The 26,164-nt window shown below is 61.2% G+C and overlaps 2 protein-coding genes across 13 annotated transcripts in view; both read left to right on the top strand.

The window, feature by feature from the left end:
- The window catches only part of DAGLA (diacylglycerol lipase alpha), a 75,838-nt gene extending 66,624 nt beyond the window's left edge, over positions 1–9,214 (top strand). For all 9 annotated transcript variants that reach the window (XM_043451933.1, XM_043451937.1, XM_043451938.1 and 6 more), the window contains 7 exons: positions 65–207; positions 757–825; positions 1,169–1,241; positions 2,438–2,634; positions 3,347–3,476; positions 3,980–4,167; positions 5,764–9,214. In XM_043451933.1, the coding sequence (XP_043307868.1) occupies positions 65–207; positions 757–825; positions 1,169–1,241; positions 2,438–2,634; positions 3,347–3,476; positions 3,980–4,167; positions 5,764–6,712 (1,749 nt within the window). In that variant the 3' untranslated portion in view covers positions 6,713–9,214. The remainder of the gene's footprint in view (positions 1–64; positions 208–756; positions 826–1,168; positions 1,242–2,437; positions 2,635–3,346; positions 3,477–3,979; positions 4,168–5,763) is intronic.
- Positions 9,215–15,116: 5,902 nt separating this feature from the next.
- The window catches only part of MYRF (myelin regulatory factor), a 34,131-nt gene continuing 23,083 nt past the window's right edge, over positions 15,117–26,164 (top strand). For all 4 annotated transcript variants that reach the window (XM_043452292.1, XM_043452291.1, XM_043452294.1 and 1 more), the window contains exon 1: positions 15,117–15,309. In XM_043452292.1, coding sequence (XP_043308227.1) covers positions 15,264–15,309 — 46 coding nt within the window. In that variant the 5' untranslated portion in view covers positions 15,117–15,263. The remainder of the gene's footprint in view (positions 15,310–26,164) is intronic.

Raw genomic sequence — 26,164 nt, forward strand, 5'->3', positions numbered from 1 at the left:
TGCCTCCCTGGGGTCAGCCTGGCAGCAGCAGGTCAGGCGTCTCAGGGCTTCTCTCTGCCCCCAGGGCCGCGGAACCAAACACTACGGCCTGATTGTGGTGGGCCACTCCCTGGGCGCGGGCACTGCCGCTATCCTCTCCTTCCTCCTGAGACCCCAGTACCCAACCCTCAAGTGCTTTGCCTACTCCCCCCCAGGGGGCCTGCTGAGGTAAGCGGTCCAGGGCCCCAGACTTGGCTGGGGCTGGTGGGGCAAAGATGGACGGTGGAGGGAGCTGGCTTGGGCCGGGGGCTGCACTTGGCAGACTGGTATCTGGTCATCAGGGAATCTAGGGATGGCCTGGAGGGTGGAACTGGGCGCTCTGTCAAATACCAGGCCCACCCTGGGATCCAGCCCCAGCAAAGAGTTGCTGACAGGGTAGGCGGGGCAGGGACCACAGCCCCACTCCCCACGGGGTCTTTTTTTTTTAATTCCTTTATTTGGCTGTGCCAAGTCTTGGGTGTGGCACTCAAGGTCTTTGTTCTTCCTTGCGGCCTGTGAGATCTTTGTAGTTGCCGTTTGTGGGATCTAGTTCCCTGACCAGGGATCGAACCCAGGCCCTCGGCCTTGGGAGCATGGAGTCCTAGCCACTGGACCACCAGGGAAGTCTCCCCCCAGAGGGTCTCGAGTCAAGAGACTGCCTCCAGGAGTGCTGGAGCAGAGCCCCCGGGACACACCGCACCCCTCCGCTGCCTTAGCACCCCTTGGATTTCCTTGCAGCGAGGACGCCATGGAGTACTCCAAGGAGTTTGTGACGGCTGTGGTTCTGGGCAAAGACCTTGTTCCCAGGCAAGTGGGTCCCTCTCTCCCCCGGCCTGGTCTGGGCTGTCCTCCCTCTCAGCCCTCACCCAGGAGGCCCATCTTTCTCACTGAGATTCCCACCTCCTCGAGGGACCCCAGAATCCCCCCTACTCGTGTCCAGGGTGAGAGGAGAGGGTAGGCCCGGCCTGCCCCACCGCCCTCCCTGGCCCCGCTTCCTCGCTGGGCCCTGCTGAGCTGCAGGCCCTGCCCCACCCGCCCTGTGACCCTGATGGACCGGTCTCCTTGTTCCTGGGGCTCCGGCTGGCCCTCACCCCCACCTCGCCATCCCTGGCCAGTCCCAGCTGACGTTCTGTCTTGATCCCTCCCCCAGGATCGGCCTCTCCCAGCTGGAAGGCTTCCGAAGACAGCTCCTGGATGTCCTGCAGCGAAGCACCAAGCCCAAAGTGAGCTCGCTCCCCTCTCTCCCGCCTGGGCAGCCAGGGCTCTGGTCTCCCCGACCTCCTCCTGGCGCATGGGTCCCTCGGCGCAAAGCACAGGGGCCCCCGCCACAGGAGGCCAGACTGAGGGTGTGGCTGGTGTCTCAGGGACCTCAGGCTCTTAGATTCTCAGCATCTCTGCGCTCTCCCCAGCTGCCCCCTGTCTGTCCTTGTGCAGATGGAGAAACTGAGCCCCACAGTGGGCAAGGGACTCACTTTTGCTCATACAGCCCATTGTAACAGTCAGGACTGGAGCTGAGGACTCCTGAGTCCTGGCCCCTGGGCCCAGAGCCACCTACAGTCCGGCCAAAGCAGTCCCGAGGTTCAGTGGTCCCATGTGACTGGAAGTCCTCCTCCAAAGCCCACCGCGATCCCCCAGGCTTAGGGAGGCTGGAGGTCACCTGCAGAGGGGACCTGGGGGCAGTCGGTTCTGATTTTGCCTGCAGCTGAGAGGAGAAAGCCAGCCCTTCCTAACCCCCTTGCTCAGGCCCGTGCAGGGTGGGACACTGGAGGCTCCTCCTGTAGCAAGCTGGCCTTCAGCGTGCTAGGCCGGGGGTGGGCAGGCTGCAGCCAGGCTCCCCGAGGCAGGCAGGGCCTCTGTGCCCCCAGGCCGGCCCTCTCTCCACTCACCCTCTCAGCCCAGGTGGGACCATTCCCAGCCTTGGTGCCCAGGACCCTCTGGCAGGCAGGGCGCTGGGCCAGGTGCCAGGTGCCAGGGTGGTCAGGCAACAGAGCCTTATGAGGGGCCTGGTTCCAGGATGTGGAGCTGCCCCTCCCAGGCGCTCGTCTGGCCCAGGAGGCAGTGGGGGACCTGATCCTGGCCTGGCCGAGTGGGTGCAGCTGACCTGGGCTTCAGGGTCTATCCTGCCTCTGACTTACAGCCTAGAGCACATCCCCTTCCTTCGCTGGGCCTGTTTCCCATCGCTCCACAAGGGGTTGACTGGTCTTGCAGTCCCAAAGTCCAGCCATCCCACGCCAGCTGTCCCTGGCACCTTTTGGCCATCGTGGCCCCCAAGCACTCCAGCCCCGGCCTCTTCACTGGGCGCTGCCCTTCCCCTGCCCCCTCCCAGCTCGCCCGTCACCTGTGAGCCCTCCTTCTGAGCACTTCCCCAGCTGGCCAGCGCTGCTCAGCCCTGACCCCCCCTCTCCCCCTGTCCCCACAGTGGCGAATCATTGTGGGGGCCACCAAATGCATCCCCAAGTCAGAGCTGCCCGAGGAGGTGGAGGTGACCACGCTGGCCAGCACGCGGCTCTGGACTCACCCCAGCGACCTGACCATCGCCCTGTCAGCCAGCACTCCCCTCTACCCCCCCGGCCGCATCATCCACGTGGTCCACAACCACCCAGCGGAGCAATGCTGGTAAGTGCTGCCTGTGATCCGGGCAGCTGGGAGGCGGCAGCGGCCGGGGCAGGGGGGCAGGGGATGGGCCGACCTTCACTCGGTCACGCTCGGGGCAGGGGGCAAAGGCTGGGCAGTGATGGCCCAGGGCCCCCACCGCGGGGCTGCCCCCGTCTCGGGCCCTGGACATGGAATGATCGGCCAGCCCATGCCCCCAGCATCAGCCCTTCCCTGGTGTTCCCCCAGCACAGCTCTCCCCACTTGCGTCCATTTAAAAGCAAATGCCCTGGAGGGTCACCCTAAGGCCCCGGCTGGCCCACACCTCAGCTGCTGGGATCAGCTGGCAGTCAGCTGGTGGGGGCAGGAGAGAGGAAAGGAAGGGGGGCATCAGAGAGACTTCTCCCACCTCGCTCCCCCCACTCTGATCTCTCAGAGGAGTGAACTGGGACCCTGCCCCAGGGATGGAGCAGGAATGGCCAAGACCACAACTTGGCTCTGTGATCAAAGGCTCTGTGAGGGTCAGGACAGGGCCCCAGGTCAGCCTCTCTCGCTCCGTTTGGCATAGGCGTTCCAGGCGCAGGTGGGGAGCGAGGAGCCCAGGGACGCAGCCCGGCTGGCCTGGCCAGGCAAGGGGTCTCCAAATCCACGCAGGGCCGAGAGCAGGGCCAGGGGACCAAGGTCAGGCCGCCCCCACCCCCTCCCCCTGCTTCCCTCTGGCCCCTGTATCCCTCAGCTGCTGTGAGCAGGAGGAACCCACGTACTTCGCCATCTGGGGCGACAACAAGGCCTTCAACGAGGTGATCATCTCACCGGCCATGCTTCACGAACACCTCCCCTATGTGGTCATGGAGGGGCTCAACAAGGTGAGCTGCGGCCCCCGCTGTCCGGGTCCGTCCCCGCATTGCACACAAGGGGGCCACGACACGCAGAAGCGTCCACTCCCTGGACACCCAGTGGGCCGGGGAGCCCCTTCGTGTCCTGGCCTCCACACCCCGGCTCTGTCCACACCACTGTGTGGTCCTGGGGTGGGAGAGTCTAGAAGATGCGTGGGGACCTGTCCCTGAGGCAGGCTGGGCTCAGAAACCCCGAAGCCACCTGGCGCTGGGCGGATACACAGCCAAGCTGGGGCCGCCTTGGCCATCTCCCGGCCGTGGAACGGCCGACCACAGGGCAGCTCCAGTCTGGCCCATGTGTGGGGCGAGGCTCCATCACAGGGCCCGTCCCTGGCCTTCCTGGAGGAGCGGGGGCCTGGCAGGAAGGAGAGTGGGCCCGGCTGACCCCATGAAGGTCTCTTGGGCCTGCCACCCCGCGCCCACTCGTGATTGTCACCCCTCGGCCACTGCCCGCTTCCCCGTCCCATCCCCAGGTGCTGGAGAACTACAACAAGGGGAAGACTGCCCTGCTGTCCGCTGCGAAGGTCATGGTGAGCCCCACGGAGGTGGACCTGACCCCCGAGCTCATCTTCCAGCAGCAGCCGCTGCCCACGGGGCCACCTGTGCCTGCCGGCCTGGCCCTGGAGCTGCCCGCTGCAGACCACCGGAACAGCAGCGTCAGGTCAGTGCTGTTCCCCACCCCAGGGAGTGCGTGCAGGGGCCCCAAGTGTGCCTTCAGAACGTGAATGCTTGTGGACCTTCATATATACACCCTGGGCCCTCGTATGTTCACACGGCTCTGTACGCATGCACGGGAGCGGTTGCCCCCTTGTTTGGGGTCACTCTGCTCTGCCCCCCACTGCCCCTCAGCCTGCCACCACTGAAGCCCATGTGGGCCAGTGGGCGTCTAGGGATGCACACACCCCCAGTCACAAACACAGATTCACTCATTAGCCGTTTAGACCCGAAGTGGTGGACACCCATGCACTTACACATAAACACACACATTTGTTGTTCTGTCGCTCAGTTGTGTCTGATTCTTCGTGACTCCCTGGACTGCAGCACGCCAGGCTTCCCTGTCCTTCACCATCTCCCGGAGTTTGCTCAAACTCATGTCCATTGAGTCAGTGATGCCATCCGATCATCTCATCCTCTGTTGTCCCCTTCTCCTCCTGCCTTCAATCTGTCCCAGCATCAGGGTCTTTTCCAGTGAGTCGGCTCTTTGCATCATGTGTTAAAGCATACATGTGTATATACTTGTGTTCACAGATAGTAGCTCTGAGTGTACAGAGCCGCATACAGACAGACTCACATATAGAACACACACCAAGACAGCAGCCAACACACTTGTACGAACACAGGTATATGCTTGCACGGGCAGCCATGCATGTAAATGAGGGATGCACTGTGCCCAGACCCAGCCACTCAGATACCTGGACCGGCTGACATGCAACGCATGCTGCATACAAACAGAGGTGTGCGCACACACCCTGCGTTCATACACACCTTTTGGGGCCTCTGAGGCTGTGGCTCTTGAGGCGGATGGGGCTCCTCCTGCCTCCCTGGGACCCTTCCCTCCCAGGTCCTGGGTCCCGGTGACAAATCTGGCCCAGAGGCAGTTGAGAAGGGTGCTGGTGGCTTCCCCGCCCTTGGCAGGCATGCTTGGACGTCTCTCCCTGCTGCTGACCAGACGGGGGAGCCAGTGTCCGTGCAGCCACAGTAACCGCTGCTTCCCCGTCCCTGGACTTTCATTCACTCCCTGCAGTCTGGTGTGCGGAGCCCGGGGCTCCGGGGCCCCATCCAGCAGAGGGCTACACCCCCTGGGAGAGGTGGGAGGGACCCCAGGGTGAGGAAGGAAGTAACAGCAGCTTGGAAGGGACCCCCTCTGGGTGCTGGCCCGGAGGGTGCTGGACCTGGTGGATGCGGCTCTCAGCTGTGCCGCCTCCCTCCCTGCCTTCCCTCCTTCCCTCTCTCTCCTTCCCCTCTGCCTGCAGGGACCTGGGGCAGCCAGTCTCTCTGGGCCTCAGTCTCCTGGTCGGTACAATGGCACTAGTGTCCCCGCCCATCGCTGTCCTGCTCAGCCCTGCATCAACCCTCCTGTCTTCTATCTTGGGGTCTCCTGAGCTGGTCTTAAAAATGAGGGTTCCCTGTTCTCAGACCATTCAACTACCTCCCCCTCCTCCCCTCCCCAAGTTCCGTCCAGCTAGAGGAGCTGGGGGGGGGGGGGCGTCTCCCCGCCCCTGTGAGTCTCACCCTTCCCTGCCCTCCCCCGCTGCAGGAGCAAGTCCCAGTCTGAGATGAGCCTGGAGGGCTTCTCGGAGGGCCGGCTGCTCTCCCCCGTGGCCGCGGCCTCGGCGGCCCGCCAGGACCCGGTGGAGCTGCTGCTGCTGTCCACCCAGGAGCGGCTGGCGGCCGAGCTGCAGGCGCGGCGGGCGCCGCTGGCCACCATGGAGAGCCTGTCGGACACGGAGTCTCTGTACAGCTTCGACTCACGCCGCTCCTCCGGCTTCCGCAGCATCCGCGGCTCGCCCAGCCTCCACGCCGTGCTGGAGCGCGACGAGGGCCACCTCTTCTACATCGACCCGGCCATCCCCGAGGAGAACCCGTCCCTGAGCTCACGCACCGAGCTGCTGGCGGCCGACAGCCTGTCCAAGCACTCGCAGGACACACAGCCCCTGGAGGCCGCCCTGGGCAGCGGGGGCGTCACCCCCGAGCGGCCCCCCAGCGCGGCGGCCAACGAGGAGCCGGAGGAAGGGGGCGGAGCCCCCCGCAGCGGAGAGCTGGCGCTGCAGGAGAGGCGCCTGGGGGACTCACCCAGCCCGCAGGTGCTAGAGTTCGCCGAGTTCATCGACAGCCTCTTCAACTTGGACAGCAAGAGCAGTTCCTTCCAGGACCTCTACTGCATGGTGGTGCCGGAGAGCCCCACCAGCGACTATGCCGAGGGCCCCAAGTCCCCCAGCCAGCAGGAGATCCTGCTCCGAGCCCAGTTCGAGCCCAATCTGGTGCCCAAGCCCCCGCGGCTCTTCGCCGGCTCGGCCGACCCCTCCTCGGGCATCTCGCTGTCACCCTCCTTCCCACTCAGCTCCTCGGGCGAGCTCATGGACCTGACCCCCACGGGCCTCAGCAGCCAGGAATGCCTGGCAGTGGACAAGGTCCGGACTTCTACCCAGGCCGGCCGCGGGGCCAGCCCCACCAAGCAGGACGACCTGGTCATCTCGGCACGCTAGCAGCACCCAGGAGTGGCTACCAACCTTGGCCCAGGCCAGAGCAGGTGGCTCCTTCGGGCTCCTGGTGGCTGCCCCTCGGGCCGGGCAGCTTTAGGGAGAGGCCCCTCCTGGGCCAGTGTCGCCTCAGGCGTTGAGCACTGCTGCTGAGCTGGGGGGTCCGCCTCCCTACCTCAGCTTAGGACCCCCCCCCCCCCCCGGAGCCAAGGCAGCTGGGATCTGGGCCCTCCAGATAGGGAATGACAGGGAGGGCCGTGAGCAGGGAGGAGGCTGCAGGGACAGCCTGCCAGGGGTGGGGCAGGGCCGCACTCTGCCCTCCCAGCCTGACTGCTCCCCTGCAGGGGCATCCTGGCACCCCTATTCTGGGACAGGCCATGAGTATGCTGACTCCCCATCACTGCCCTCTGGCTGCTCTCCCAGGGCCGAGATGGAGAGTGGCCCCCTCCCCACATATTCTCATCTGTGGTCCAGGCTGGCACCTGCCCTGGCCACCCTGAGATCTGGTGCCTGCTGGCCAGCCCCCTGGGGGTGACCCCCCCTCCACCAAGGTGGCCCGCAGTGCCGTGTATGTTTACAGAAGCTGCTGGGCTGGGCTCAGGATGTGTCCTGGGCTTGCAAGCCCCCCTCGCCCTTGCGATTGTGTGTTCAGCCGCCCCTTTCTAAGCAGGCAGGGGCCAGCCTCCACACGGCCCACAGCAGCTGGGGGGCCCATCCATCTCTGCTTGATGTCCCTCACGGTGATCCCTCTGTCGATGGGTCCCGGGTACCTGGGCCTGCCTGCCCTGCCAGCCTGTCCCTTCCTGGCCTGCCTTCTACCCCCAGGATCCTGGCCACTCAAAGGGTGGAGGGCACAGGTGTGAAAAGCCCTGGCTGCAGATTCAGTGCCCTGGGCAGAAGGAAGGCCCCACCAACACCCCGCCCCCCCCTTTAATCACCTCCCCCAGGCCTCAGCACTCCAGGCCCTGGGATCTGAAACCAAACAAGCCTCCGTTCCCCGCAGCTCCCACTTTGCCCCGCGCCCTGGGCTTTCTCCTGGGAGCTGGGCTCTCTCCCCTCCCACCCGCCGTGACCTGTTGTCAGGAAGTGGGGCCGAGAGTAGGGTACTGTGGGACCTGGCTAGAGACCTGGGAGGGCCAGGGGCTTAGCCTGAGGCCTCCACAGCCTCCACTGGAGGGGCGCCTTCCCTGCTAGGTTGGGGAAGCATAGGGGATGGGGTGGAGACCCTGCCTGTCCCTGGAGGCCCAGCAGGGGGGTGGTGCATGCTGGGGTGGGGGTGTGTGTGTGCATGTGCATGAGTGTGTGCCGTCCCTGAGGACAGGGTCGGGGGGTGGCTAGAGCGCCCTCCCCGCCCCGTCTGCCCACTGGCCCCCACCTCGGCCTGCCGAAACAGCAGGCAGCGAACACAAGGGGCACCATGCAGTGGGGGCCACGGGACGAGCTCAACTTCTGACACACGGTTCCCCCCTCGTCTCGCCGGCCACTGACCCCTGGTTTGGAAGACGGGTGTGTGCCGAGGCGTTGACCGCCTGCTTGTGCCTTCATCTCCTCGGAGGCATGGTCCCCCCTACTCTGGGCCCACCCACGGCCTCCCTGGGTCGCCTAGGGCTTCCCTCACCAAGACCCCCATCTCACGATCACTGCTATCTGGGACCCCTGCCCACCCTACCACATGGGGACAGAGACCTGGGAGCTGGGCCTCCCTCACCCTCTGTGACTCCCACCCTCATCAATCTCCCTCACCCACCATCAATCTCCTACCCCTGCTGGCTGCCCCCCCACCGCCCCCCTGCACAGAAGCAAGATGGAATCAGTGGCTCTTAGAGTTAAAAAAAAAAAAGACAAATCATAAATCAGAGTAAAGTTCCAACTAGCACCCCAGCCAATAGCAGAGGGGCTTGGGATCTGGCCTTTTAATTCCTCCTCCACCAGGGTGGGCCTGGGACTTCTGAGGGGGCGTGGTGCCCACCCATGCCCAGGACTGAGCCATCAGGGACAGACTCCCCACCCCCAAGGCTGCAGCCACACAGGGTTGCAGGCTTGGGGCTGGGGCAGGCTCGGACTCAGCCCTGGACGCCCCCGGGTCAGCCCACCCCCTCCCCACCTCGCCCCTGGAGGATGGGCCTGCTGCGTGTGTCTCCCTTCCTCCACGCACCACACTCAGGGGGGTCTGAGCCACCCCCCTCAGCCCAGCTCGGCTCAGACAGTCCCCCCACTCTGTCCCCCAGACCCGCAGCACAAGGTCTCCCGGACGGCACCGGCCCGTCCTCCCAGGGGCCTGGGCGACCTCCATATGCAATCAGTAGTGAGAGCTGGGCGCCACAGACACTCATGCACTGTTCGTGCCATCCTCCCGTGACTTTTTTTGTACCTAATGTATGAAAGATCCAAACTAATATTGCTGTAAAAAGGAGAGACAAATTAATATAGCTTATTCTATAAATATATCTGTATATAAAGGTTTCTGTATATTGTATAGAGCTGTGTATAAACTGGATGTAGAAGCACGCTGGCTGCCTGGAGTGACCTCTCTTGCCCGCAGGTTGGGTGGGGGTGGATCTCCGTGGCAGAGTGGTGGGAGGGGACCCCCCCCACCCCAGCCCGAGGCCAGCTGTCACCACTGTCAATGCCCTGGTCCAGGGCCACCCTTGGAGTCGCAGTGAGAGACCAGAAAACACTTGAAGCCCCGTTTGAATGGGGGCAGCTCCTTTTTGGGCCCTGCCTGTGTCAGACACGTGCCAGGGGATCTGTCTGACCTTGTTAGGGCCCTTTCTTCCCCCTGGCAGGTCTGACAGTGCCTGCCCTTCCCCACTCCGACCCCGACTGCTGGAAGCCAGGGGTAGGGAGTGGCCGGTTGGTGAGGGCACTGAAACTCCCGATCTCGGTAGCACTGGAATGCAGGGGCCACTGGAAGTCTTTGCCGAGAGCTTCCCTGTGAAAGTGTCTAGTAGCTCAGTCGTGTCTGACTTTGTGATGCCATGGACTGTAGACCGCCAGGTTCCTCTGTCCATGAGATTCTCCAGGCAAGTGGGTAGCCATTCCCTTCTCCAGAGGATCTTCCTGGCCCAGGGATCGAACCTGGGTCTCCCACGTTGCAGGCAGATTCTCTACCGTCCGAGCCACCAGGGAAGCCCGTCTTGGCAGCACTCAGACTGGAAGTCAAGATCTCCCATCATGGAGACCTCCTAGCCCACCTTCCCTAGGGAGGGTGCAAAAGCCCTGGTCAGGCCCAGGGACCCCCTTCCAGCCTGGCCCCAGGCCAGTGAGTCCTGAGGAGTGGCTGCAAGGCCAAGGTGGGCTGGCGGCCAGGCCGCCTGCCAGCCCGGTGCCCAGGTCTGCCCCCTCCGCACAGCAGATGGCGCTGTTCCTCCAGCCAGTCCCTAGGGGACCTGCACCAGCGCCGCCCAGGCATGGACCAGCCAAGGTCTGACCAGACCTGGACCTTCCCCTCCCCACACTGCCCAAGCTCCCAGCTCTGAGCGCAGACTGAGGGGTTGGGGAGGGTGACAGAGTGGTTCTGTCTTCCCCCAGGCCTCTTTGAACAGAGGAAGCGGAGGCTACATAAAGGTGGAAACCTTCTCCAGGGCGCTCAGGCCCAGGGACAGACCTAGGACTAAAATCCAGGCCTTCCCAGCCCCGGACGGTCGCCTCCACACTTGCCTAATGGTTTTCAAAGGCTCTTCACACCTTGTGGTCTCATTTGATTTGCAAATTGTCCTATCAGGGGAGCAGGAGCAGAAGCTGAGGATCAGAGAGGTTCTGTGACTTGCCTGAGGTCACACAGCCAGAGTGTGGAACGAGGAAAGGCTGTCATGAGGAGCGACTGGGGGAAGGACTGGAGCAGCGCCTTGCCTCCCAGACCCCACTCAGTAGCCCCGGATGGCCTGTCCCGTCTCAGCTGGGAGGGAGGTGGGAGAGAGAGGTGAGTCTGCAGGACCCCTCACTTGCTGACTCCCTGGGTTCACGCTCACCACCCTTTGGGCCCTCCTCTCTTCCTCTGCAAAGTGGGCAGGTGCCAAGGGCTGTCTGAGTCCACAGGAGGCCCGGAGTCCTGCAGGCTGCAGTAGGGAGGGTTCTGTTCCCAGCGCTCCACCCTCCCCTGGGCCAGCCTCCAGCCCGTTACTCATTAATGCTCATGTCCCTGCCTCCCTCTCCCCAGGGTTGCCTGCTGAGTGGCTGCCTCTTCCTGACCCGACTGCCCCATCAAGGGCCAGCGCTGGGCTCTGACCTGGAATCAGAGAAAGCCTCATTTATCAATCACATCCCTGGTACTTAACCTACACCGTGAGGTGGGAAAAAATGGGTTGACTCAGAGATGGAGGTGCAGAGGACGGGCCTTACAGAATAGTTGAGCCAGCCCCAGGGACAGCTATGTCTGCCAGGCCAGCACGGAAATCTTGGTCCCTCACTCGTGTGGCGTGGTGAGGAGGGGGTACTGGCAGGGACTCCTCTCCATGGAGGGGTTCCCTCAAGGTCCTGCATACACAAGGCTCTCTGGGGCTCCCTCGCCAGCCTCAACCTCCTTCATTATGGAGTTGGAGGGTGGCAGCTTTGACTCTTCGCTGAGCCCTGGAGTCTGGGACCTTTCAGCCACCCTAGTCCCCCAGCACAGAAATGAAGATCCCAGGGGACCACTGCTCCCTCGCTCAGTGGTTTAGTGGAGTCAGGGGAGACAGCAGGACTAGAACCCCCTGAGTGAGTTCAGCTCCCATGAGATGAACAGGAAACCCCATCCCACCGCATGCATCTTCAAGGCTCATGCGCCAAGACCCAACAACCCAGCCTGAGGACTTGGGTGCTGAGGACGAAATACGCATAGCCCCACCCACCCACTGCCAGGGTAAGGCATCACTTGCGGATGGGGACCGCCTCCTAACGGTAGACTTTTTGGGCACCGCGTGGGATGTGGCAGGAAGACCTGTGGATGGGGGAGGCTTATAAAGAAGCTGATTTTCCAGGCGGTCCTGGGCAACTCCTAAAATAAATTCATTTTAAAAAATCACTCGGCGTAGGCGGGTGTCTACTTTGTCCGCTGGGCGGGCCTGACCCGGGTGGGGGAAGGGGCACAGCAGAGAATAACAATTGTCTTAAGGGAGGCTGCAGAGGGGGAAAAACCTCTGGGGTGTATCAGCTGGAAAAGAATAGACGTCTCAGTGTGGCCCTCTCCCTCCCTCAGTCGGGCCCCTGCGGGGGGAGCGCCGGTCAGCACACACAGCTGGGGCCTCCAGCAAAATCCATTTCTATATATCTAAGAGCAACAGCTCGGAGAGCGGCCCCCGGGGGACAAAACCTCATTGTGAGGTGCCCGCCGGCCTGGGCACCCCCTCCCCCAGTCCCAGAACTGTCGTGGCATTGACCCTCCTCGGCGGGCCACCACGGGCCTGCTGACTGGGCCACATCTGGGGCTCGGGCCCCGGCCGTCCCCCCCAACCCCCACCAAGGCTGGCCGCTGGGGAGGAGGAGGAGGGTGGCCTGGGTGGGAACCGCTTTGCAGGCTCTCATCGCCAGCCCCACCCAGCAGCCCAGCTCGCCCCCCACCCCCCACTGTCCTCTGAGGGGCCACCGGTGGGCTGGCTAGGCCGGCATCTTGATCTGCCTGTGGGTCCCCCCACCACCCCCTCCTTGGCCTCTGTTTCAGTTTTGCCGTCCGGCAATCAGCGCCGAGGAAACCAAGCCTGATATTCACGGCAAGGACTGATGCTGAGGCTGAAGCTCCAATACGCTGGCCACCTGATGCAACGAACTGACTTCCTGGAAAAGCCCCCGATGTTGGGAAAGATAGAAGGCAGGGGGAGAAGGGGGTGACAGGGGCTGAGATGGTTGGGTAGCGTCATCGACTCAATGGACATGAGTTTGAGCAAGCTCCGGGAAATAGTGAAAGACAGGGAAGCCTGGCGTGCTGCGGTCCCTGGGGTCGCAAAGAGGAGAACACAGCTTAGCGTCTGGACAACAACAAAACAGGGCTGGGGTGGGGTGGGTTTTTTTTCCAGCCCCCGTGCTGTGTCTGAGGACCCAGGGAGGCTGTGAGCGAAGCCACTCTGTAGTGAGATGATTCGCCGGGTCCAGGATTCCAGAATTCCCTGCTTCCGAGGTTTCAGAGTTCTAAGATTCTGCAGTTTGAAGACGCCACCCTCCAGTCATTCATTCATCACATCTATCAATATTTTGAGCACCTACTGAGTGCCAAGTAGCATTTTTGGTGTTGAAGTTAGAGCAATGACCAAGTCAGAAAAAGCCCTTACCCTCATAGAGCTTCCATTCATGAGCGAGGAGAAGAATGATACAAAGAGTATCATACAAAGAATGAACAAAGAGTAGACACAAATCTTTTATGTGGTGAGAAAGAAAGGCTAGGTAGGGGGAGGTGGCCCCAGTGGTAAAGAACTCGCCTGCTAGTGCAGGAGACTTTAAGACATGCGGATTCAATCCCTGGGTCAGGAAGATCCCCTGGAGGAGGGCATGGCAACCCACTCCAGTATTCTTGTCTGCAGAATGCCGTGGACAGAGGCGCCTGTGGGCTACAGCCCACGGAGTTGCAAAGAGTTAGGCACAACTGAGCGACTTAGCACTTACACACACAGGGGGAGTTGCTTTCAGTAGGATGGCCAGGGAGGTGATGAGTGAGCTGAGACTGACTACTCCGAAGGAACCAGCTCAGGGGAACCAATGTTGCAGACAGATGGAACATCATGTGCCAAGGCCCTGCGGCAGGTGTGAGTCTGGCATGTTTGAGTGATCGTAAGGAGGACTTTTGGTGGCTGTGACTTAGCAACGAAGAGAAAAGGAGATGATGAGGTCAGCATTACAGGCAGGAGCAGGTCACACATGGCCTTGGAAACCAGGGTGGAGGTTTAGATGTTGTTTTTATTTTTTAAATTTTTATTGGAGTATAATTGATTTACAATGCTGTGATAGTTTCTGCTATATAGCAAAGTGAATCAGTTATACATACATGTGTGCTAAGTCTCTTTAGTCATGTCTAACTCTTTGCGACCCTACGGACCGTAGCCCATCAGGCTCCTCTGTCCATGGGATTCTCCAGGCAAGAATACTGTAGTGGGTCGCCATTTCCTCTTCCAGGGGATCTTCCCGACCCAGGGATGGAACCCTTGTCTCTTAAGTCTCCTGCATTGACAGGCGGGTTTCTTTATCACTAGCACAAACTGGGAAGCCTATCAGTTATACATACACAAATATAATGCCATTTGCAGGAGCATGGTAGGACCTAGATACTATTTTCAGTGCAAAGGGAAACCCCAGGTTTTAGGAAAGAAGTGACATGATCCGATCTACGTTTTAAAAAGAGTGATTTGGGTGACTACCCTGGCCATCCAGTGTTTAAGACTCTGTGCTTTCCAATGCAGGAATACTGGGGTGGGGGTATCCATCCCTGGTTGGGGATCTAAGATCCCACATGCTGTGTGGCTGGCCAAAGAATAAATAAATAAATATAGATAAACAAAAAGAGTGATGTGGGAGGGTTATAGAGGAGATCAGTGGAGAGAGAGGCTGTGCTGTTCGGCAGAAAAGAAATGAGAGGCTCTCACAGAGATGGAGACAGAGAGAGAAGGCTGGTGGATTCACTCGGAGGGCTCTCCTGGATGACGGATGGAGCAGTTTCCCAGGTCAGCCGGGACCTGGCTCTGATGTTGCCTTTGACCCTAATCACTTTGAAACTGTTAGACCTGGACTGTCCAATATCGCAGCTACACACAAGCTATTTAAATTTGAACTAATTAAAATTAACAAAAAATTGAGAAGTCAGTTTCCCAGTCTCAACAGCCACTTTTCAAGTGCTTGGCAGCCGGATGTGGCTGGCGGCGACCCTGATGGAAGACAGAGAAGTATTCCCCCATCACTGCAAGGTTGTACAGGACAGACTTCCTCAGACGGTACTGAACCTCACCGAGCCTCAGCGTTCTCATCTGTAAAATCACATAGTAGTCTCTCCTTGACTCAGCAGCAGCAGCAGTAGTCTCTCCTTCGTAGGGTACCTGAGAGGATGTACTCAGAGATAATCCCCGTAGAGCACTCAGGGTGGGCCTGGCCCCCAGCGAATGTTTGAGAGATGCAAGTTATTATTGCTGAGATGGGCGGTGGGTCAGCAGAGGAAACGGGGGCTGTCCCTGAGGTTTGGTTCTGAACATCTAAGATTGAGAAGCCCGCTGTCTTCTCTTACCCCAGGGGCAGGCGAGGACTGCGGGGGTCCTGGCCTCCCGCAGCCCAGGGGTCTGGCGGCGCAGCGAGCCCCCCACCCCACCTCAATTAGGACGCCCCCCTTCCCGCCGAGCGCCCCCTGGAGGAGCCGCGCGCATCCTGCCCGGCGCGGGGCTGCGGAGGACCGGCAGGGGGCGCGGCGCGCGGCCGGCGGGCGGGGCGCGTGCGGGGCGGGCAGGGGCCGGGCCAGGGCCGCGCTGGGGGCGAGCGCGGCGGCGGGCCGGGCGGGACCGCAGCGGGAGCCGAGCCGGGACTGTCGCGCTGGCCGCGCCGGCGATGCCGCGCCCCCGGGCCGGGCTGTAGCGGGGCCGGGGCGGAGTACGCGCCGGGCAGACCGGACATGGAGGTGGTGGACGAGACGGAGGCGCTGCAGCGCTTCTTCGAAGGTGAGGGACCGCGCGGGGCCGGCGGGGACGGCGACCCTCTCGCGCTGGGAGCCCCCAACCCGGTCTCCCTGGGGACCGGGACCTCTGACTGTGCTTTCGCCACGCCGGGACCCCGCCACAACGCCTGCTCCGGACGGGGGCCCTCCTCCGTCTCCTGCAGGTTAATACCCACCTCTGCTGAACTTGGGCTCACCCTCCCTGTCCCTCCCACCCCCAAACACACACAACTTCCTAGGAGCTGCGTCCTGTCCCTACTCAGCCCTCCTTCACGCCTTCCAGGACCGCAGTCCCCTCTAAATTCTGACCCTTCCCGACCCCGGGGATCGTCTCTGTGCTTCGCTGGAACCCCCTCTAGGCTGGAGCCCCCAGCACGCCTTCCGGGGGGTCTTCCATGCCTCTTAGGCTGGCACCCCATAGTGCCTCCCAGAGACTGGGACCCTCGCCTAACGACCCAGGCGCCCTGCGTGCCTTTCCGGTTGGCACCCTGCTCCCGCTCCTCCCGCTCCTCCCGGCCTGACTCCTAGGAGCGGGGACCTGCCCCACGGTGCTTCCCGGAGCCTAGGACCCCATCAAGATGGGGAGACCCCCTTCAGGACGGTCACCCACCTTCTCCAAGGCCGCCCCCTTCCCCACGGCTGGACTTCCCCTGGAAGCAGCTACCCCTCCCCTACTAGGGGCTGGGGTACCCCTCCCCAGCATTCCTCTGTGGGCGGGATCCCCCCCCCCCACCTCCAATGCTCTCCTTGGGCTGGAAGGAGTTGAAGTTGGCATCACCCCCCCCCGCCCCCACCCCATTAGCCACCTCCACCCTCTGAGACCCTCTGGCTGCCTCCTGCCACCCCCAGGGCCCTCTGGGCTGTGTCTCACACCTGTCCCTGAAGCTCTGCCCCTCAGACGGTGCCCCTGTCCCAGGAATGACCTCTTCTCCTCACCTTGACCCTAAAGGACCCTCGCCAGGGCTGGGATCTACACACACCCTACAGTGTTTTCTTCTGCCCTCTCCCTGCTCCTGAGCAGTGGTTTTGGGGGCGCTGCACCTTCATCTCGCCAGCTCCTCTCCCCTTTTCCTGAGTAGCCTCCACCCCTCCTCCAGGCTGTCCCCCTCCCGGGTGCTGAGTTCAGGAGGGAAGGGACAGTGGGGGAGGGGGACAGGCGCAGGCGGACGCCCCCAGCTTCTCAGACCCTTGCTGGAACATCTAGCCAGACCTTCTGGGTGCTTTTGTGTCCTTCTCCACCCACCTCGGCAGCCCACCTTCTGCCCCTATCCGCTCCCCCGTCCCTGAGCCCATACCCTGCACCTCAGTGCTTTCAGAATGCAAAACTCGATGATCCAGAACCTTCCGTCACTGTGAACCTGCCCCTGGCGAGTTGCGGGTGGCCCACGGGGCACACAGGACAGGGAATTAGGGCCCAGGTTTCAAGCCCAGCGCCCAGACCCCTTTGGAGTCCTGTGAGGGAGTAAGGAAGGCCTTTCTTTGACTCAGTTTCTCCCTGCAACTTCCGGGGGGTGAGGGTGGGAGCCTTTGTCCACTCTGCTTGCTGCCCCTCAGCCGGAAGTCACAGACAGGGAGAAAGCTTGCTGAACAGCCCAGGTAAGGGCATTCCCAAGCCTCAGGCCTCCCCATTGCAGTTTTTGGGAACCCCCCCCACAGCCCCAGATCCGAGAAGTCAGTTTGGGACTAGGTTGAATGGTTCATCCTGAGTGGTTGGGCCATTTGAGGGTCCTGACATTTCCCCATCGGTCCCAGGGGCTCTGGTCCTCCCTAGCTCTTGTTCATCCTTTAGGAGACTTGAGGGGCTTTATGGGATCCCTGGGGAGGTAGGAAGGGGACATTCGTCCTTGCTTGGGGGCTACTCTTTTGGGGGTGCCCTGAGCATGCCAGACGTCCCAATGACTCACAAGCCAGACCCCCTTGCTTCCGGCAGATATCCCTGTGCCTCCTCCCCCCAGGACCCTGGGCCCGGTCAGAGGGGTGGGCCTAGCTGGCCCAGGCTCCCGGTCTCCGGAGCCAAACTTTCCCTCCTGGCCGTGGGTGGGGGGTGGGGGTGGGGGCTGACGCCACGGCTCAGCCATGCGGCTGGCCTGGCTGGCCTGGCGGGGAGGCTGTGCTGCTCCCTCCAGAGAGATAAGAGGAGACTCAAGAATGTCTGTGGAGGGAGCCAGGGGCTGGAAAAGTGCTCCCAGAGCCTGCGATGGGGGGAAGGTGGGGCAGGCGCTGAGGGCTGGGGTCTCCCAGGCAGCTTGGGTAGGGAAGGCCTGCTGGGAATCTGGTGGGCAGTGACACATGGGGGACTCAGTGTGGGTGTTAGGGAGCCCCTGGGGGGGGTGGGGGCTGCTGGCGAGTGTGATCATGAGTGGAAGTGTGGAAGTGTGAGCAGCGGTGCTGTTGTGCGCGTGGTGGATGTGTTGTTCCAGGGGGAGGGAGGAGACGCGGTGCGTATGTCTCTTGGGGCTGGGGGACACCTGAGCTCTCATCCTGGGTCCTGCTGGCTGTGGTCACCCCCCAGGACAGTGGGTACGTAGGCGCAGGGTTTGTGCTTTCGGCTCTGGGCTTGGAGACGGGAGAGGGCTTGACTGAAGGGGGCAGGGCGTGCCCAGGCCCCTCGTGTGACATGGCCCCCTCTCCAGGCACATCAGGCGTATATCCTGGGTCCTGCCTGCACAGGGTGGGGGGCCAGGCTGTACCCGGCCCCAGGGTGGGGGGCTGGAGGCTAAGGCGCTTTGAGCCTCAGGTGGGAGGCTGGGACAGGGCGGCCCCCTCGAGGCTGGTACAGCCGGGCCCCCGTGACCGCCTTGCTAATCCCCTAGAGGGAGGCTACGGCCGCCCAGACGTGCGGGCACAGGGCCTGCGGAGAGCGGACCCTCCGGGCACAATGCACTGGCTCCCAGCAGGTAACCGGGATGCAGTAGCAGGTGTCCTCCTCATCACGTTGACTGGCTGGGGCCTGGGGCTCCCAGAGCTGGTCAGGGACAGGGCCAGGCAGCGTCGGAGGATCCCTATCGTGTCTTAGAGGTTGTGGGGCGGGCTTGGCCACTGAGAGCTGTGTAACCTTCTCTGGACCCCTTTTCCTCATCTGCAAGACAGGAGTGGGTGGCAGAGAAGGTCTGATGAGCCTTCTCCTCCAGCCCTGGGGAGGAGGGATGTTTTAGAAGGCAGAGGGTACTGGTCCCTGGCTTCAGGGACACATGGGGTGTGAGTAAACAGCGGTCAGCCCTCAGGAAGCCGGTAGGGATGGAGGAAGCAACTGAGAGGAGCTGGGCTGCCTGTATGTGCTGGAGAGGCCACCCCGAGGTTGGGGTGCCTCCCCCGGCCTCTAGAACCGTGCTAGGGTTGGAGGGGGGAGCTGGGTTTTCACTCCTATGAGACCTGCTGGGTAGCTTGGGCAGGTGACTTCCCTTCTCTGGCTTCATGTCCCCTCCTGGGGTAGGGAGGTAGGCTGGACCGAAGCAGGGGCTTCCAGTATGATTCTTTTTAGCCACCAAACAAAGGCAAACTCCTGACCTCGCAATAGGACATATACACTGGATACGGGGAGCGGGGGTGCTGGGCTCCTCACCGACCCCAGAACACCAGATCCTGGTTTTGACCCTTCCTCAGCTCTGGGATGGGGAAGGGGAGGGATGGCATTGACCTGCTTTCCCCAGAGTCCAAGACTGTGGCTCCGAGAGAAGGGGGTCAGCCCAGGTGAACCAGGGCTGATAACCAGGCTTCAGCACACCCCATCGCCAGGGCCTTGGGGAGGGAGGGTGGCCTTCCTATGGGGCCCAGCCCCTCTGCCTGCAGAGGGGACCCCCGGGGGAGCCCAGCTGACCACTCGTGGGAGAGGACGCCCACCCTGGACGGGAGTCTGGAGCTGAGATGCGGTGTGTGACCAGGCACTGTGCCTGAGTCCACCTGTCTATAGTATGTCTGGGGAGTCGGTGGGTGGGGGAGACCACCAGACCCCTGACTCTCAAGGGGATGAGATGGGGTGCCTCCTGGGTCCGCCCAGAGCTCCTCTGGAGGACTCCTGTCCCAGCCCCACCTCCCTAGGTCCTGACCCCAGCTGGAGGGGAAGTGGTAGGTAGCGGGGGCAGGGGCAGGGGGCCTGACTCATCCCCCTGTTCCCAGCACCCAGCACAGGGCCGCATAGGGTGGAAGGGGGCAGGAGATGGAAGCAACAATGACCGTGAGCAGAGGCAGGGTCGGGGGCCTGGCTCAGCACAGAGGACCAGGCTGCTTCCAGCCTGCCAACCCCAGGGCCTCTCCTGAGTCTGGGGGCCTGGGCAGAGGGCCCCCCGGAGTCTTAGGCAGAGCCAAGCTGGGTGTTGGGGGAAAGATAGGCTGCTTTGGGCAGAACGGCCCCCTCCTGGGGACCTGGCCCCCGCTCCCTGACTCCTTGCCGGACCAGGGGCCCTGGCAGCAGAGGCTACTGGGTAAGTGCCCAGCGGGGGCTGCTGATTGGCTGCTGCCCTTGGACTTTGCCCGCTCGATAAGGATGGGGAGAAGAAATCATTAACTGAATTATTAACCGGGGCTGGCCCCGCCCTACCCAGGCTGCCTGCCCTTTTTCTCCCACCTTCTTCCTTTTCACCGAGCCCTCCTCTGGGCCTCAGTTTCCCCCGCAGCCTGGGTGTGTGCACAGAGGGGCATACTCTCCCGTCTTGGTCTCCAGCCCCGACATGGTTGACAGCATGTCGGGCAGCCCCTCGGGCCCATGTGGGTCTCTGCATTCACCGAGGTGGGCTGTGGGTCTGTCCTTAGCCTTCTCCTGGTCCTGTCCCTAGACCTCTTTGTGCCTCCACCTCCCCATCTGTAGAATGGGAACACAGCTGTAGGCGTCATAACTGCCTCTCGGGGTTTCCGTGGGGATTAGGTAAAGGGGGTCTGGGATGGTGCCTGGTGGGGTGCCTGCAGCCTGGACTGTGATTGCTGTCCCCTGGGAGGCTCACATCAGGTACTATGCTCCCCGCTTTGAGGAGTTATTGGTTCAAGGGCAGGTCGGTACCCCCAACGTCGGACTGGGGCCTGTGGCTGGTGCTGTGTGTCTTGGGAAAGCCCCTCACCCTCTCTGGGCTGCTCATTCCAGGGCTGAAGGGAAGCTGTCACCTCCTTGAGCACACTGTACTCAGAGGCCGCTCCGTGGCCCTGCCTGGCCCTGATGCCACTCCGGGTTCCCAGTGCCTCCAGCGGGGCCTGCCCCACCCTCCAGCTCAGAGATGAGGAACTCCTGGGCCGGTGGCTGGGGGAAGGGGCTTGACCATCCTTTGTCTTTGCCAGCCGCCCCCAGGCTGGAGGTTTAGGCGTGTGTTGTCTCCTGGGAGTCCTGGAGCCCTGTGGAAGTGCGGCTGGGGTCCCCTCACTTCTGAGAGGGGGCTGCTGAGGCAGGAGGAGGAGGCAATGGGGCAGGCTCACTCAGGGCGGCCGTGGCAGAGCTGGGTGGGATCCCATCTCCTGAACTGCAGCCCGTCACAGCTGCAGTGGAGTGGGGCGGGAGGGGGCCTAGCATTTGTGTGCTGGGGGTCCTGACCCATCACCCATGGCTGTGCTGGATGACTTCTGTCCAGCCCCTGGACCTCTCTGGACCTCAGACCCCTCATTCAGAGGGTCAGGATTTTCTGATAGAAGCAGTGAGACCCCAAGACTGTTGAAGCTGGAGGAAGGAAGGAAGGGAATACCCTGGGTCGAGGGGCAGTTGGCACCTAAGCAGCCCCTGGCCTGGACAGTGGGCTTCAGGGCTTCCTGGCCTCTCCCTGCCTCCTTGCTCATCGGTGTGAAAGGTTTTCCTCCATCTGACCTAGATCCCTCCAGCCCCACTAATGCACAACCACAGCCTCTGTCTCTCTGAGGAGCTTGGGGACCCACCCCCCTCACTCCCCTCTTTATCACCTCAGTCCCCTGTGCTCCCTTCTCCCCACCGTGGTTCTTCTCCTGGGGTCTGTGGTCTTGGGGGGTTAGGGGGGAATCCTCATCCCCTGCTTTGCTAACTTGGAGGGGGCTGCCTTTGGTGACGGATTTGGACTGGCTCACACTGAGTTCGCTCATCTGGACTGGCTTCACCTGGAGCTGATGGGGAGGTGTGCTGGCCTGGGCCTTCCTTGGGTCAGTGAGCACTGCAGGCACACGTGCGTGCTCACTCAGTCGTGTCTGACTGTTTGCGATCCTATGGACTATAGTCTGCCAGGCTCCTCTGTCCGTGGGATTTTCCTAGCAAGAAGACTGGAGTGGGTTGCCATTTCCTCCTCCAGGGAATCTTCCCGACCCCGGGATTAAGGCCACATCTTCTGAGTCTCCCTCACTGCAGGCAGATTCTTTACCTACTGAGCGCAGGTGTAGAAATGTGAGGTGTGTTGAGATGTGAGCATGCCTCAGGGCCTTTGCACTGGCTCCCCACTGCCTGGAATGCTCTTCTCTGTTGTCCATGTGGCTCACCTCCTCTGTGTCTTTGCTCTGTGAAGCCTTCCCTGCTAGCCCGCTTAAAATGGCAACTCCTCCTCACTCTCCTAGCACCCCAACCCCATCTCCCTGGTTTATTGTCTCCATAGCATTTGTCACCTTCTAAAATGCTGTGGGTTTTAACCATCTATCTTGTCACCTGACTCTGCATGCAGAATGTCAGCTCCATGTAGGCAGGAGGTTTTTTATTTTTATTTTTTTAAGGAAAGTTTAATTTATATGTACAGCCAATAAGTCTGATATAGAAGAGGGGACTGGGACAGGCCGGGAGTGGGTGTGAAGAGACCGGGAGAGGGGCAGCCAGAAAGTGAAGGGGAACCAAGAGGAAGTGGGGGGGTTCCTTGTGCAAACTGCCACCCTCCCCAGCCCCTCCTGGGGAAGAGAGTGTGCCCGTGTCTCCCCAGCTTGCCCTTTGCTGTTTTGCTCTGGTCCCAAAGGCAAGGTCGTCCCCTGACTAGGCCCCCTACCTGGTCCATGAGCGGGACAAGGCAGGAGGTTTTGTCTGTTTACTGCCTCATCTCCAGAGCCTACCATCATGACTGATACATGGTAGATGCTCAGTAAATAATTGTGTGAAGGTATGAATGAGCACACTTGGAACATGCTGGTGTGTGCACATGTGTGTGTCAGTGTTCGGGGTCTGTTCCTCTGCATAGGTGTATGTTTGGATGTACACGATCATGTGTGTGCCAGTGGATACATGCCTGGGAGTGTGCCCCTGTGTGCACACGTGTGTGGGGGGCATGCTGGTGTGTGAACACAAATGGGCCTGGGTGACCCTGGTAAGCCCACCCCGAGCTGCAAGGTGCCTGTTTTACCTCTGTGGGGAGGGGTCTTCCCCAGCCTGCCTGGCCTGGTCACTGTGGGAGAAGGTTGGGGGTAGCAGAGCAAAGTGGAATTCCCTAGGGACCAAGGCACGTTCCCTAAGAAGGGGCCACAGTTGCTGGGCCCAGCTCTGTTGAACCTGGTTTGGGAGCATCTTGGGGCTGAGAGTTCAGCCTTGTGTGGGTCTGAGGACAGGGTGGTAGCTATGTGGGGACCCAAGGAGGACACAGCTATACCCCAGAGGGGGCTCAAGACCTCAGGTCCCCTGGACTAGAAGGGTCTCTGCAGACAGGATGCAGGACTCGACTGCATTTTTGACAAGAAGTTGAGGGAACAAAGACAACTGTGGATCAGATTTAAGGATCTGCTGGCAATGACTCCAGAGCCGCATCCTTGTCATTCAGCCCCAGGCTAACTGGGGATTTGGTGCTGAGATGCAGAGGGTAGCTTGCAGAACCAAGCATTTGACCTGAAGGCATTTCGGGTGAGAAGGCTCTGGTCACAATTTGAAGCCTGAATTAGTTATCATATATTAATCATAGGTCATAATAATAAAGATAGAAAGTCCAGACCAAGGGAGGTGAGAGCCCGTGTGCCCTGTCCCAGTGGGAACTAGTTTGGCACATGTTGATCAGCTCAGTCAATACTGGGAGATGAAACCACAGCCCTGGGGCCCCTCTGTGACTGGGGTGATTGCAGAAGGACCGCCAGGGCAGGCAGGCAGTCACAGAAGTCTTACCCACTGGAGTAGGGATGGCTAGAGCCAAGTCCTGGAGGCTGGACTATGCGACAGGTGTGCCAGAATAACAACATGGCACTGGTTGTGCCTGGGCAGGAAAGGAGACGGGAGTCCCAAGGTTGATGGAGACAGGATAATTAACGCTAACTGAGGAATGGCCTTCTGGGGTGAGGAGCTCTCCCACCATCTCATAGAAGACTCACGACCACCCCGTGATGCAGGAATCTCCTGCACTTGAGAGAGAAGGAAGCTAAGGCCCAGAGAGGTCAGGCCACTTACTGAGGGTCACACAGCAATGAAGGAGGGGCCCACATTACCAACCAGGTCTCTTTGACCCCAGGGGTGTGCCAAGGTGGGCAGTCTCCTGACCATTGCTACCCTGGCCCAGCCCTTGTCTGCATGCAGGATGCCTGGAGTGGACCCTTGATGGCGAGAGGACAGACCTGTGCCCTTACAGCCCCAGGCTCCGATCAGCCAGGCCCGGACGGCATCCTTAGGCCCTGGCCTGCCCTGCCCATAGCCACGTGGCTGACGGGATTTCCGCCATGTTTGGGGCATGAATTGACAAGTGCCCCATTGACGGGTGGGGGGGAGGGTGTGGACAGGGCACAAGCCTCCCACTGTGCCGTGTCCCCACCCTCCCCCGTTCCCCGGGACAATGGCCGAGACTCAGCCAGCAGCCACAGCTGGTGGTGAAGGGGCGTGAGTATGAGGGGGGAGGAAGGGAAGGGTCCAGGGTGGAGGACCACCTGGGCCCCCACCCGCCCTCAGCCCGCACCTGGCTTGTGTCCCCTGGGTTACCCTTCTGCCCAGCTGGGTGGCCTTAGAGGGAGGCGGAGAGAGGAGGGCAGGGGGCTTCCTTCCCATAGCCCCGATCCCTGTCTCCCTGGGAAGGAGCAGTGTCTGGCTCCTGTTAAAAGCAGGTAATAAAGGGCCTAATTAATGAGGAGCAGCTGGGGTGCATAGCTCAGTGGGGCGGGGGTGATGTCTGGAGGGGCCCTGTCTAGCCCCAGATCCTGACCACAGCACAGCTGGGCGGAGGTCCCCAGACCCACGCCGGCCTGGTTCCAGTGCCCCACTTGCCACTCTGCTCATTCATCCCACGAACATTTATTGTGTGCCTACGGTATGCTTAGATGCTCATGCCACAAAGGGCAGAATGGGGAGGACTCAGCCCAGCTGCCATACCTGCAAGGCAGTGGAAAGGCATTTATCCTTCCTGAGCCACAGCTTCCTCATCTGTGAAACAGGGAACAAAAAAACCACCTACCCCATAGGATTGTCTTAAGAAATATATATGAATTATATATGGTCCAGTGGTCAAGACCCCGTGCTTCCAATGCAGGGGGCATGGGATCGATCCCTGGTCGAGGAACTGAGATCCCACATGCCTTGCAGCCAAAAAAAAAAAAAAAGCTGTATAAAGTGTGTGACATGGAGCTGGGCAGAATGACCACTCGGTGAATGGGGGCTGCGGGTGGGCAGAGGACCAACTCTGCCCCTGGGGTGTGTGAGCAAAAAACCTGATGAGAAAGTAGAAAGGAGACCGCCACTCAAGGGATTGGAAGAGTTAGACACTGTCTCCGGGAGGCTCTTACACTTAAGGCAAAACCTAATGAGTGATGAGGAATGGGAACAGCGTGAGGGACAGAGGATGAGATGGCTGGATCGCATCACCAACGCAGTGGATATGAGTTTGAGTAAGCTCCAGGAGTTGGTGATGGACAGGGAGGTCTGGTGTGCTGCAGTCCATGGGGTTGCAGAGAGTCGGACATGACTGAACTGATCTGAAGAGGGAAGAGCATGTGCCAAGGGCCCTGATGAGCAAGTGGGGCTTTTTGTCCCAGGAGGGAGTGAGGTGGGGGCTGGACCGTGGAGAGTCACGGGGAGGGGCCCTGGGGCAGGAGCAGCCATGGAGGCAGGCAGGGGGCCCGGCTGCCAGGCCTTGCAGGAGGGTTCTGGTTGTCCTGAGCAATGGGAAGTTGGAGGGTCTGGGGAGAGGGAGGGCAAGGATGCTGGTTTGTGACCTGGTGGTGCCACCTTCAGGCTGTGGGACCTTGGCAGCCTCCACACCTCCCAGGGAGGTCTTGAGGATCAGCAGGAGACACTCTTAGCTTCCTGCCTGATAGGTGTCTGCTCCTGGCTCAGCGGTTTCCAGGGTTCTTTTGGGAGCAGTGGGGAATGGGGCACCCCAAGAGTGTTCCCCAGGCGCCCTGCCTTTCTCCTGGGTTCCTGGGGGCCTCTGCTCCAGCCTCAGGAGTCCCTGGGCCAAAACATTGGGTTAGAGATCTCCAGTGCGGTTCATGGACAGACTGGGGGCATCTGCTCAGTGGCTGGACCCTTTAGGATGGGTGGTGTGGGGAGAGGACCAGGGAGGCCTCGAGGACTCCCAGAGAAAGCGAATATTTGGGGTCAGTGTTCCTCAGGAGGCCCACCAACCCCCCAAACCTCATACTTCTCTCCCACCCATTGGCCCACCCCCACCCTGCCCCAGGGGCTCACCCCTCCCTCCTGCATCCTCCCGTCCGCCCGGCCCCTGGCACCGGAGGGCCTCTCCTCCCCCCAACCACATCTGGTTCTCGTTAGGGTCTCCCAAGATGCCTCTGTCTGAGCACCCCCCCCCAATCCCCAGGGTGGGGGGAGGTGGGCAGGAGGATTAGGGGTGATTAGGAGTGCTCCTAGCCAGGGGAGGAGGGGGAGGAGAGGAGGAGGGGGCCTGGCCTGTTATAAATAGCAACACCATGACTCCATCACCCCATCATTCACTGTGGATTCCAAGTTCAGTCTCAAAAACCTGCAGCTTCGGCGGCCAAGGTGGGCGTGACGCTCCAGTACCTCTTCCCTCCCCATTCCC

Source organism: Cervus canadensis, chromosome 29 (assembly GCF_019320065.1).
Source record: "Cervus canadensis isolate Bull #8, Minnesota chromosome 29, ASM1932006v1, whole genome shotgun sequence".
In the NCBI taxonomy this organism is placed as follows: Eukaryota; Metazoa; Chordata; class Mammalia; order Artiodactyla; family Cervidae; genus Cervus; species Cervus canadensis.